The sequence below is a fragment of the Protobothrops mucrosquamatus genome, unplaced genomic scaffold (genome assembly GCF_001527695.2).
Source record: "Protobothrops mucrosquamatus isolate PMUCROS unplaced genomic scaffold, P.Mucros_1.0 scaffold276, whole genome shotgun sequence".
NCBI lineage: Eukaryota > Metazoa > Chordata > Lepidosauria > Squamata > Viperidae > Protobothrops > Protobothrops mucrosquamatus.
The window spans coordinates 1,220,815-1,234,450 of NW_015386620.1; the positions used below are offsets into that span (position 1 = coordinate 1,220,815).

The 13,636-nt window shown below is 37.7% G+C and overlaps 1 protein-coding gene across 1 annotated transcript; it reads right to left on the reverse strand.

Moving 5' to 3' along the window:
• Nucleotides 1-245: 245 nt before the first annotated feature.
• On the reverse strand, nt 246-13,608 carry TPMT (thiopurine S-methyltransferase). Its single transcript, XM_015814695.1, has 9 exons — nt 13,495-13,608; nt 10,676-10,858; nt 8,557-8,649; nt 6,836-6,968; nt 6,079-6,131; nt 4,601-4,675; nt 3,166-3,251; nt 2,256-2,300; nt 246-713 (listed from the first exon to the last, which is right to left on the reverse strand). The coding sequence occupies exons 2-9, from the start codon at nt 10,813-10,815 to the stop codon at nt 592-594; spliced, it is 747 nt and encodes a 248-aa protein (XP_015670181.1). The 5' UTR covers nt 10,816-10,858; nt 13,495-13,608; the 3' UTR covers nt 246-591.
• Between the last annotated feature and the right edge of the window lie 28 nt (nt 13,609-13,636).

A 13,636-nucleotide genomic window follows, 5' to 3' on the forward strand; every position in this document is an offset into this window, starting at 1 on the left:
AAAAAAAAGAAAAATCTTGAAAAGCCACTGTGCGGAATCTCTTCCATATCCTTGTCACAAAAACTACACATACACAACCATGGAGTCATCCAATTTTAAGCTTGACTTGGGTGAGGTTTTTACCTTATACAGCCTTATATAGAAGTCTTTACCTCATATAAGAGAAAAACTGTGTGCCATACATCAGAGGGTGGACCAAATAGAAATACTACAAAAGGCAGCAAACACACAATGCAACAGAAGGCCTCCAGTAGACATTTTACTAAGCATCCTACAGCCAAGTAACCTTTTCCAGCAAAGTCAATATTGCATAATGTTATGTATTTATTTAGCTCAGGATAATGCTGATTATTAGGATGAACCCAATAGATAGGAAAAATGGGGAGAAAGCACAGGTCCTGATGTAACTCTTGGTATTCCATTTTAACAATGTAGGTTTATTTGCAAAGGCAAATTTCAAGAAAATTATTCTGAGAGATATTGATAATAGAAGAAAGTATCTCAAGAATGATTGATCCTCAGACCAGAAACATTATGGTGTCTGGCAACCAAGTGGTTCTCTCCTCATCCTCTGAGGGGAAGGTCTAGGAGTCATCTCGGTTCTTTCAATGTGACCAAGTATAAAACCTCCCATAAATAATCTAAACCCCACTTCTTATGTCGCTCTTCCAAACCATAGACTTTTTCAAGACATTGAATATCGCAGTCTTTTCCTGGAAGGAAAGAGAAAAAAACTTTCAATGGTTTTGACAACAATCATTACCCTTTGGGTTTTGTGCAAACTATTATTTCCCCTTCCTCTGTTACATATTATAAATGCCTTATATAGGAAAAAAGTGCTTATTTTTTAATATCTCTCAAAAATAGCATCCCTAAGTTTATACGCTGCTATGATAAAATCTGTTTTAATCACTTTAATGTACTCTTATCTGATGCTTTAATGGGGAGGTTGTTGATAGGTTTTGTAATATGGTGTATGATGGTCAAGCTATTTCCTCTGCATGCTTTTGAACTAAAAAAAAAAGACAATGAATGCAGCTAGGCAGCCATAGTAAATAATGGCGGAAGTAAGAATACAATTATGTGCATTTATACTGAGATGTTATTCTTGCAAAAAATTGAACCCAGAGGTAGCCTACCAACAAGGGACAGCCCCTCCATAAGTGGAATGCATTTTCCAATTAAAACAAGAGTATTGCACGAGAAATGAGAATTTAAAAACAATGCTGTGCTTCTCTTAACACTATGCATGCAAAAAACCTGGGCCAGTCTCTCAAAATTCATGCCACAACAAGGACTCGCCCAGTATTTTAACATACACACTAGTAGTAGGAGTTGCACCATCTCAATTAATCAGTGGAATTGCCTTCAGAAGTTGTGGGTGCTCCATCACTGTAGGTTTTTAAGAAGAGACTGGACAGCTACCTATTTGTCTGAAATGGTATAGGGTCTTCTGCCTGAACAGGGGGTTGGACTAGGAGATCTCCAAGGTCCCTTCCAACTCTGTTGTTCCGTTTTGTTCTAATCTCGTATGTACCATGTTTGCTGCCATACGCCCACTTCCAACTTCCCACGTGCTGTTCTCACAAAGCTTTGCTCAATATGTCATGAGGCATATTGTCATAAGGCTAGCAGAAATAAGAGGCATTCTTTATACAGCCTTCTGGAAGCACAAGGCCCTGGCAACAAGAATTCTTTCTACTGGCGTCACTCTAGATCCAACTAGCTTGAAGCAGTGCAGAGAAATGAGTCATTTCCATTGGCACAGCCCAGATAACAGGATACAAATTGAGGCAAAAAGAAAATGTCCCTGTCCTAGATCTGCAAAGTAGATTTTGTCCAAATTAGGAAAGGTGAACACAAAGGATGTTAGATTTATAGTATGACACTGGGATCTAAAAAGAGTCAGAATAAATCCAAGAATCTAGATTGAATTACTAGAACTCAGCATGGAAAGTAACCTTGAACTGGAAGGATATGGTATCCATTTGCTAGATGTTCAGATTCAAGTTTATTTTTTTTTTCTAGCGCAAAAATTTGGCAGAAATAGATTGAGGTCATTGATATTTATCCTCTGCATTTGGATGTAATAGCACCCCCTTCCCCAAGTACCATATTACAGTACTGGTTTGGGGGTCAGCTGACATGGCTCTGCTTCCTCTTAGTTTACAAAAATAAGCATTTTCTTTCCTGAAGAGGCAGGTGCCATGTAAAGTACATTTGGCAAAGGTTAAAGCTTCTTTTCGCTGACTCACCAAATAAACTTTTCACGTCTGAATCAGAAACATAGAACGGTGGACCTACAAAAGAAAAGATGGAAGTTAGAAATTCAGAAAGAAAACCCAGCCAAAGCCCTAAATGTTCCCTTTTAATAAATGAGAATTCAGGGATTTACTTAGTTTAATGTCAGTTCAGTCTGTATCAGTCCATTTATATTTCAAAAAATAGGTGAATGGCAATAGAAATGTGAGGGGAAAAAAGACAGTCACTTGAGAAACCTTATGCAATGGCTTTCTCTTGATATCTAAAACTGTACTCCAGTTTTAGTTCTGAACTGAATGTTATAAAAATTATGGCAGATTCCTAGAATACTGAATAGTAGATTTAAAAAACCTGATTTGCTATTGCCATACTCTAGAGCTGGGCTGTCAAATCCTATCGCATCATGGGCCGTATCGTGACATATCAGGACTTGTTTTGCCTTTGTGGGGCCGGGGTGGGTGTGGCCTGTGTGGGCCGCATCCGGCCCGTGGGCCGCATGTTTGACATGCCTGCCCTAGAGAGTCATGAATATTTTGATTATTCATTATATTATATTCTTATGCATTAATAATCTGGTCTGTTGTAATCATATCTTGCAGTAAATTGTATCTGTAAATAGATTTCTTAAAAATAAATTATCATGGTTGACTAGTTTAAAAGCTAAAGCCATGAAAAAGATGCATATCATTGAATAAATACCATAAAAGCATTGGAAAGTATTAGAAAGGAATTTAATTGATGTTCACTGAAGGACCCTATCTATTTAGACTTGCTGTGCCTGACCTCTAATCATGCCAGACCAATGCCATATTAATCTTAAGAGCTTACTTCCAGTTACAAAGGATGTAAATCATTGTAAGATTTTCCCAATATCCAGCTGAGGCTTTAGTCCCAATATCTTACCTTTGTGTTTCTTTACATCATACAACAAAGTAACTAGAAGACAGCGACACATGCTGTTCATTAGTGATAGTATCAACTGGACATAGCTAAAAGGAAAGGACAAGAAACACATACTGGGGAAAACTGATATTTTATTACAAAGAAGGAATAGAAAAAGTGGAACATGAGAAAAGTTGGATTCACATAACACGATAAGCTATGATTCTTAAACCTTTTAAAGTCACAATTGGGGTTGATGCAGACAGTTGTCTTGCTAATGATGCTAAAGCATAGCTGACTTTCTGCAAAGGTTTATTTCCTATAATTATGCTAAGCCAAAACTATGTTGCAGTGTTCACATGGAGTGTGAAATAACACAGCTGTTGCTGCTTCCTTTTCCTTTTCCTGAGAGTGTTCATTTTATCTCCACAACAATCCTGTGAGGTTAAGTTGTGGCACATTAATACATATTGTGGCACACTTAAGGCACATTAATTGCAACAACACACTGGATCTCACCAATATATACTGCTCAAAAAAATAAAGGGAACATTTTACCATGGAACTGAAGGGGTTTGCGTTCCCTTTATTTTTGTGAGCAGTATATATGTGTGTGTGTGTGTGTGTGTGTGTGTGTGTGTGTGTGTGTGTGTGTGTAGGGAAAAAGAAGCAGGGTGTTATTTAAATTTTCAGGTTCAGGCTTTATACTGGCTGGGTTTGTGTGCTATAACACAGCATGTTTTGTTTGGTTTTACATACACACAATATATATGTTTAAACCCCTGCTTATGTCATAGTTAGTAGATCCATGTGCAATGAAAGACAAGTAGCACTGTCCAGAGAAAGCACAGATCAGTTTGGATAAATCAATCAAAATCTCTAGAAGCAAGCAACATCATCCAAGGTAGTTAAGAATTAAATTCAAAAAGCCAAACACTCCAAAAGTCCAGATGTGAGCAATATGCAATATAGGGGCTAAAAGGATAAGGAAACAATTATGGAGAAAAGTGTCAAGGAACTGTAGAGAACTATTTTGGATACCAAGGTGTTCTGGTGTAAAATCAACCCTGAAGCAAACAGTTATATGCACCAGCAAAGTCTTGATGGGTCTCTCATCCATTGCACTAACTTGCTGCATTGCATCTCCTATTAGGGCAATGCTACACCAGGAGTTGTGAGAAGAGAAAGTACTGCTGTCAAGGGCTGTCATTCAAGCCTAACCACACCTTACAGCGTACTTGTGATTTAAATGTAATGACCGTGTCATGGCATGTATCCCTATAATTATTTCATCTAATTGTGCAAAAGTTACTCAGGAAAGGTATCCCCAGTACTAGAACGACTGAAACAAGTTAATCACTCAGGGAGAAAGAGCAATTTCCTTGGCACCCAAAGCCTCAACAAGCAACACTGTAGTTCCTGATATGAACATAAAATGCAGTTCCCAGTTACTGACCGTTCTCTCTCAGAAGGGTTAACAGCTACTAGAGAACCTCTGTCCCAAATCCCATCAAAATGACCAGTCACAGAGCTACAGGGAGAGAAAGGGGAAAAAATCACATCAAACTTAGTAAGTACTAATTTTAGTCATACCAGAAAAGCAATGTTGCATACAAAAAAAAACAAAAAAAAAACCCAACACACAGAAGACAATGGTTTTAAAATCCACTCGAGCAAGAAACAGCTTAAAGATACAGCTTTGATAGAGATGCAGAATGTTTTACAGAACTAGGGAGAATGTATTTTATTGCAATATGCTTAGTATGAGCCAAGGATCAGAAAATGAATTGATATAATTGCTTCAATTGCACATAATGCTAGGCTATAATATGATGTGTTCATTCTGACTTAGGATATTTTATGAACCAAAACACATCATGACAAATGCCATAGCACTTAGAGAACTCCAATTGTCATCCAGGAAGTCCTCACTAAGGTTTCTTACGAATTCCCAAACTCTGCTAAGATCACTAGATCTTATAAAATGTCAATATTCTTGCATGAGACCTTATGATACAAGGAATAAAATATCAGGCGATTTGATGAACTAGTGAGTTTGGGGCCATTTTAAAATATTTTAAAATCATTTCAGAGACCTGTGCAATTACACAATACGTGTAGTCCTCGACTTACAGCAGTTCATTTAGTGACCACTGAAAGTTACAACGGCACTGAAAAAAGTGACTTATGATTGTTTTTCACACTTACAACCACTGCAACATTCCCATGGCCATATGATCAAAATTCAGATGCTTTGGCAACTGACTCATATTTATGACGGTTGCAGTGTCCCCGGGTCATGTGATCACCTTTTGAGACTGTTTTACAAGCAAAGTCAACGGGGAAGCCGGATTCACTTAACAACCGTGTTACTACAGTAACTTAATAACTCAACTATGCAGTGATTCACTTAACAACTGTAGCAAGAAAAATTGTAAAATGGTGCAAAATTCACTTAACAAATGTTTCACTTAGCGACAAAAAGTTTGGGCTCAATTGTAGTCGTAAGTTGAGGGCTACCTGTATTACAGTATGTCACAATGCTGAATCCCTAAGATGATTGATCCCTGGTTTTGTATTATATATAATCTAGCCCATTTATCAAATATTAGCATGATGTGTGAGCTCAGCCGATGTCTATTTTCATGGCATGAAAAGCTCATTACCCATCATATACGTACCTGAGCCAGAGTAAGATTTCCCATAGATCAGGGGTAGGCAACCTTGGCTCTTTTATGACTCATGGACTTCAACTCCCAGAATTCCTGAGCCATGGCTGGCTCAGGAATTCTGATAGTTGAAGTCCACGAGTCATAAAAGAGCCAAGGTTGCCTACCCCTGCCATAGATGTTACCTATGGTGCATTACAGGTGGAGTTGAAAGCCATCAAATATGCTAAATGTGTGGAAAGACTCAGTATTAATTTCTTCTTACCTGGTCAAGTCATATAAACTGCAGCAATACAGAGAAATATTCAGAGATGTGCACTACAATGAAAAATAAATGAACTTTTTAAAAAAAAGATAAAGCAACAAAAAAGTAATTAACATTTTTATCATCTAAACATTCTATCTTTTTTATTATTAGTTGTATTTTCTTACTGGTAATGCTATACTGTTTCTATAGGCATAAAACAAAATTAAGCATTAAATAATTCAGCATGAACGTAATTAAAGCAATAACATGTTTTAATTTTCACTTAAGAGGAACTTTTAATATATATATAAATGTTTGTATGTAAATATTGTATATAATGCTTAAAAGCAGTGAAGTATCTAGCCTTGAACATGCCAAGTGTTTATTTACATTTCAGCTTAAATAAAGGAACTTCAAAAGGAGAAACAGGGATAAATTTTTCAGTTTTCATCAAGGAGTTCACGTCTATCATCAAGAAATTCTATACTTTCAATAATGATTACAGATTTTAATTTCACTTTCATTATTAATACCCTACTGCTCTGAAATACTTACTATACTACCTTTGGAATAATAAATATCATTATTTCATTAAATGTATTTTAATGATGCCCAGTCCTCATTGTGATTATTTTTTAATTCATGGTTTGCAAGGATCCATATTTTAAATCAATAAACCAGGGATATATCTCTCTTGGGCCACTGATAAACTTTTAGGCTTAGCTACACCAATAAACTACATTTCTACAAAGAAAATATAGGGTTCAATACATACTTTCAGTAATTTAGCTCCAGGGATTTCTAGAACTATTTCTTCTGAAAATGAAAGATTTTGTTCTGTGAAAAAGTCCTTCAATGCAATTTCACTAATTTCCACACCAACCACATGATGTCCCATGTCAGCTAACCTATACAGAACAATAAAATATGCCATGTTTACTCATATGTTATTGAGGTGATTTTTTTTTTTACAATAAAAGAAGATAGATCAAAGTCCTCTTGGTTTTAGTGGGCAACTGCACATTGTAACAATCAAAATGTTATCTGTAGAAAGTTGTATTTTTTAAAAAAGCAAATAAAACTTTGGACTGAAGAAACTGAAGCACAATGCAATGGAATGGTAAGAAGCAGCACTGAATGCTTTGTTCCACTTTGCTTCTCTAGTTTTTTTGTAAGACTTTTTAACTTGCTAAATATCATGGGGATTTCCCCCCCCCCCATTAAATTAAAAGCATAAAATGCTTTCCTCCCCTTTTTTTTTCCCAATAGTGATGTAATAAAATTGGAATATCAAGCTGTAGATGTGTGGAGGATTAGAGCATTTGCCTTAAATATAAAACTGGCCTACATTATTAACTTACATTTTAAAAGTTTATTTCCACATTGATTAAATTCACTCAGATGGTGGACCCTTGATAAACTGGGAACATTTGACAAAACACAGCATCATAAATTATCAGTGTACTGATGTAATGAATGAGATTCCTCTCTCCCCATTCTGTTCAAAACGAGACACAGCCCAAATTACATTAATTCCTTTCATGACTATCAAACAAATAAATGTAGAAAAATCATTTTGATACTGGCATGAATTAATGTTGTGAATAACATATCTCAATAAATTGATTACGTTATAAAGACATTTTAAATTGGATTTAAGATTAAATTATTTAAATCCTAATCCATATTCACAACCAGACAGCCTTCAGATGTTTTGGATTCCAGCTCCATGTGTTCCAGCTGGCCTATTAAGTTTGTGGATGATGGATGCTACAGCCCAAAGCTTTGGACAATGGCAGGTTGAAGAAAGCTGCCTCATTTTTTGGCTTGAGAAGAATGACTTAGTAAGATGCAGATTTTGAAATATAATGGTACCTTGATACTCATAATTAATTGGTTCCAGGAGGCACGATGAATACCAAAAACGAGGGGCACCAAACAAATTTTTTCCCCATAAGAAATAATGTAGTGAGTCACAAGGCAGCTGACACCAACAAGTTCTAGTTTGTGCATTGAGTACTAAATGAACGATGAGTACTGGGACAAAATTTTCATGTCAAAATGCACTGAGTGCCAAATTCGATGAGTTTCAAAGCAGTGGAGTACCAAGGTACCATAGTGCAGGGATTAAGTTTGCCTAGTGAAGGAGACTGGGAAAGATTGAGGGCAATAGAAGAAGGGAATGACAGAGAATGAGGTGGCAGGATGGAGGCACTGAAGCAGTATGTGTGAGCTTAAATGGACTGCAGAAGATGGTAGAGGACAGGAAGACCTGGAGGAACGTTGTCCATGGGGTCGCGATGGGTCAGACACGACTTCGCAACTAACAACAACAACAGTGAAGGAGAATATCACACAACTGAAAATACATGAAGGTCTCAGCAAAATTACCCAATCTCTCCCCCCCCCATGTTTTATTAGTTGTTATTTGTTTATACTCATGAAGTAGTATAACAAAATCTAGATAAAACTGAAATGATCTAATGATTCATTTACCATTTCATTTCAACAGCTTTCCCACAAAGTGGAAAAAATATTCTTAATTCCTTCCTGCCGTTGAGAAAAATATCCAGGTGTTTCTTCAGGAATCTGGAGGGGGGGGGGAAAGAAAAGAAAATGTTATTTTTTAAAAAGAATATAAAGTAACTGATCTTCACACTCAGCTTCTTATAGAATCGATTAATAATTTGGAAAACACCAATTTAAATACTGAGCTTTCTTTAGCATGGCCTGAAGGACTACATTAAGAAAAGCTAAGGACTCTTGCTGAAGGCAATCAAGCAAGGAAAGCTCTTGAAAACAAAAGTAAAGGCCGAATATAGAAAAAAAACCCAATTGCAATTGGTTAATTAGAAGAACAAGCAAATATATGGTCAATATTTGAAGGATATAGGAAAAAAATGATTAAAAAACCCACACAGAATTGGTTAAGATCAAGAGTCTTAAAGAAACTGAAGGCTTTATTTTACCAGCTCAAGAACAAGCTTTGCCAACTAATTGCATGAAGGGGAAAATTCAATATGTAACAAACAATGTCAGCTTTGTAGTAAAAAGTATGAATGAATTGACCATTTGATCAGTGGGCTGAAGCCAAGTTTTACAGACTATAAGCAGCATCGTGTTTGAGTTGCCAGAATTATTCATTGGAAACTTTTGCCAGAGGTATGGATTGGAATAAAATTATTGGGACCATCAAGTTCAGAAGGTTTGGAAAATGAGCAGGTTAACATCTTATGGGATTTTAAGATCCAAACAAACAGGCATTTTGTTCATAACAGCCTTGATATAACAGCTGTTGAAAAGAAGATAGTCTGGTTCATTGATGTTGCTATTCCGGACAATGCTAGGATTAAGGAAAAACAACTGGAAAAATTACAAAATATATCAGAACTTGCAGATCAAAGTTGAATGCTTAGGGCAAGGGTGTCAAACTCGCAACGTCACGTGACGTGTCGCGACGTGTCGTGACTTTTTTTCCATTGCCGGTAATGGGGTGAGCACAGTTTTGGCATGATGCATCTGGCCCATGGGCCGGCAGTTTGACACTCCTGGCTTAGGGGAAAAGAAATCCATTGTTATACCAATCATGATTGGAATCCTTGGAGAAATACCTAAAGGATTTCCTTGATATCTGGAAATACTGAATTTATCAGACCTGAACACATAAAAACCCTACCCTGCTTGGAACTGTCTATATTCTTAGATGCTACCTTAAGAATTCTTAGATTCTTGGTTAGTATTTGAATTATTTCCACCAATCTTAGATTGTGAATCTAACTATAGATTATTCATGTTAATAATAATAATAATAATAATAATATCTCTTTCTATAAGTGAATTAGAATTCATTCTATGATTCTGCAAAGCAAAATTAATTAACTCTCCTGAATTAATAGTCCTCAAAATATATTTCCATGGCTATGAGTGTAAATAAGTCTTTTGTGATACAGAGGGAGAGATGGAAAAAGGCAAAAAAAAAACCCTGCCCTAAAACACATTGTTATATGGTACTAGTACCTTATACCAAGGTGTTGCTCAGGAATGTCTGTAGACTCTTCCATACCATATACAGTGGTACTTTGGTATTCAACTGCTTTGAAATTCATTGAATTTGATACTCAATGCATTCTGACGTGAAAATCTTGTCCTGGTACTCATCATTTGTTGGGTACTCAAGCTAGAATTTGTTGGTGTTGGCTGCCTTGTGACCCACTATATTATTCCTTATGGGAAAAATTGTTTGGTATTCATAGTTGTTAGTACTCATTGCACCTCCCAAACCAATGAACGATGAGTACTGTGGTACCACTGTATAAAAATGTAATAAACAGAAGCGAACATGCTACAGTAAAATACAAGCTACAGTATCACTTTTATTTCAAGAATATCTCTGAGCCCAAAAGGGTTCAATAAAGGTAATTGGCGACTGCAGCTCAGTCAAAAGCAAAGGTGGTAAAGTATGAACAGGGATTTCAAAAGAGGTCATATGTCCCTTGGCAGCTATATTGTGAATGGGCCAGGCCGCTCTTAAGACATTTTGCAAAGTGGCAATGTTTTTTTTAAGTGACCATCAGGTTGAAACTGATGAGGACTCCTTGGCTAGCAGAATACTTACCGATGCTCTTCTTTATTATGAAATCCAATATTGTTTGTATCCCAACAGTTTAGCCATTCGTTTCCAGTCATCACTCGATCCCATTGTAACTTTGGATCATCACAATCTTCATTTCTAGAGGAGCTGGAGGGATTTTCCATGGTCTAGGCAACCTTTGTTCAGTATGAGATATTCAAAAACTATCTGTGAATTGTTAACATTCTTTTAAAAACCTTTGTCTACATTCATAAGATAATGGGTTTTGCATCCTCAAGCTAAAAATCATTTTTAAAATAACATTTTGTGACATACATAGAGACTGTTATTTGCAGAAATAGCTATTTAAAGAATTATATTTGGCTTTCCTCCTCATTCATTCCATAGCATAGATTCAATGATGTACAGGATTGCCGATTTCCTGAATGAATGAAAGTAATGTGTGTGAGAGAGGAAGGGAGGAAAGGGGAAAAAACAGCATGCTTTACGGTTATGTTAATGAATGTCTATGCAACAGGGAAAGGGCAGGATAACATTCTCTTGAGTTGCAATCATGTTAGAAAGACTTCAGCATCCCAAATGTGTTACAAAAAATGCTACCAAACCCACAACAAATTCTAGTATCCAAAATCTAAATTGATTCAAAATGTGATTGATTCTCCGTGCTCATTTTAATAGTGAAAGCTCCAAGTAATTCATTAACTCCTTCACAATTTCCTGATTTTTTTTAAAGTACATTTCCACCATACCTAATGCCCAATTTTCAATTTCAGTTTCCTACTTCCAATATATTAAAGATGTATTTTCCCAACCAACATTAAGGAGATTGATGTCAGCCACTATTTTCCTGGGTGTTTTTCTAATTTAACGTCCCAGCTGATGCAGGATTGTTCTTTTACAATATTCAGAAAGTTCAAATAGAACAATGTGGCGAAAGTTCACTGGGCTTGTTTCAAAACCTTGGCAGGCCTTCAATGGTTTTTGTCAGTGCTTTTTTTCTAAAAAAAAAAAAAAAAAAAAAAGGTGCCGGAACTCACAGACGTCATACAACCTGCCTTGCCTACCCTACAAGGTTCCATCCAAAAAAAGGTGCCGGAACTCTGTTCTGGGCATTCTATGACAAAAAAAGCCCTGTTTTTTGTAGAACAGAATATCTGAAAAACAGAATATCTGTGTGATTCTGTCCATTATTTAAAACATTTCTAGAGGTCTTTTTTCTTTAGTTTTGGAGAAGATGTTAAACTTCTTTTCAAATGCTACTTTTTTCAGCAAATTAAAATACTTTTTTCAGCAAATTAAAATATACCCTCTGATCTTCAGATTGTTGTTTTTCTGCTGTTAGATGTTTTATTGGTCCATTAACCATTTCTAAAAAGTTTTAAAACTGCAATCTGCATTTAAGTTATAATGTTACTACAGTTGAATCTCTTTCTACTCAAAAGTAAAACTGAGTGCTTAAAGTGAGTAAACTTGCAGTCTCCGGATTTAAATCAATTCAAGCCAGCATAAACTTACTTGAGTGGATCTGAATTCCTGAAGACTCCATTGAAACTTCGGTATAGTTTCTTAGCAAATTAGGGAAGTTGTTGCTATTGCTTTTCTCCAAGCCATTTTGTTATCCTACTTTTCTAAAATCTTTTGGTGATTGCCCATTCAAATACTCACCCTGTTGAACTTCGGCCAAGATCAATCAGATGCAGCCACACATTAAGATGAAAATACATCAGTTTTTAATTTCGATTGTGTACTGCATTGATTTTACTATTATCATACATTTTATATCAACTATCCCGGGTCCCAAAGGTACTTTTCCAAAAGGCAACTGGACTTTGTCTTTTTTCCTTAAAAATATTTCGTTTTTCATCCAAAAAGCTTCTTTGGTTCTTCAGTTCAGAACTTGGATGAGAAGCGAAACGCTTTCAAGGAAAAAAACCAAGAGAAGACCAGTTGCCTCTTTGAAAAGCACCATTACACAACCCTGACCAGGATGATTGAGAATCTCCATGTTCTATCCCAGGGGTCCCCAACACCCAGTCCGTGGACCAATACTGGGCTGCGGCATGCCAGCAACCGGTCCGCACAAACAAGCAAAGCCCCAGCACACAAAACCACGCACTCCGGTCCACGGAAAAATCTCTCTCCATGGAACTGGTCCCTGGTGCCCAAAAGCTTGGGGACCTCTGGTCTATCCTGAACACTATCCTGGTGTTCCTACAATGGGAAGAAACCAGGGCTATAAAGCTAAGCAGAAATAAATGGGCATTGCTGCTTGGTTGGGATTTGATGGTCTGCCCTCTGACTTCATTCTCCTAGTACAGTGGTTCTCAACCTGTGGGTCGGGACCCCATTTGGGGTCAATCGACCATTTCACGGGGGTCGCCAAGCAAGGCTGTCCGCCATTTTTTTTGCCCGCCATTTTTTCCCCCTTTTCCGGCGGGTGCCTTACCTCCCTTGGGCTGGGCCAGCTGGTGGTCGGCCTGCTCCGTCTCTGCCGCTTGCCAGCTACGCCTCGGCCGGCGCAGGGGGCGGAACCATGCATGCGCGGCGCTCCCAGGCAGGGAAAGTCCTCAACTTACGACCGGTTGGGTAGTCCTCGACTTACGACCGGTTTAGTCCTCAACTTACGACTGGTTTAGTCCTCGAGTTACGATCGGTTTAGTCCTCAACTTACGACCGGTTGGGGTCGCGGCATTAAAAAGGTTGAGAACCACTGTCCTAGTAACTCTGATGATGTTACCCAGTTTGGTAATGAAACGTCTGCAGGAAAACCACCAAGCTCAGAGAGCACCAAGAACCCCCTCCCTTGGACCCGAAACCTACAAAAACAACAGCAAACCAGCAACCTGTGCGAAGAGTAACGGCGGGGACGAGGCGGCAACAGGCGAAGCTCTCAACTCCCGGCTCCTGCGGAGGCGCAGCGGCTGGACTGCGCGCGGCTGTATTCCCGGGCTGCGCTCGCGCGCGCGCGCGCGCGCGCACGTGCGG

Excerpts from the sequence above, each read along its gene's own strand:
- TPMT (XM_015814695.1), bottom strand. The coding sequence starts at position 10,815 with ATGGAAAATCCCTCCAGCTCCTCTAGAAATGAAGATTGTGATGATCCA. Across the intron at positions 6,132-6,835 it reads CTGGAGCTAAATTACTGAAA|TGCACATCTCTGAATATTTC; the intron begins GTATGTATTGAA and ends TTTTCATTGTAG. Across the intron at positions 3,252-4,600 it reads AACCCTTCTGAGAGAGAACG|CTATGTCCAGTTGATACTAT; the intron begins GTCAGTAACTGG and ends CTTTCCTTTTAG.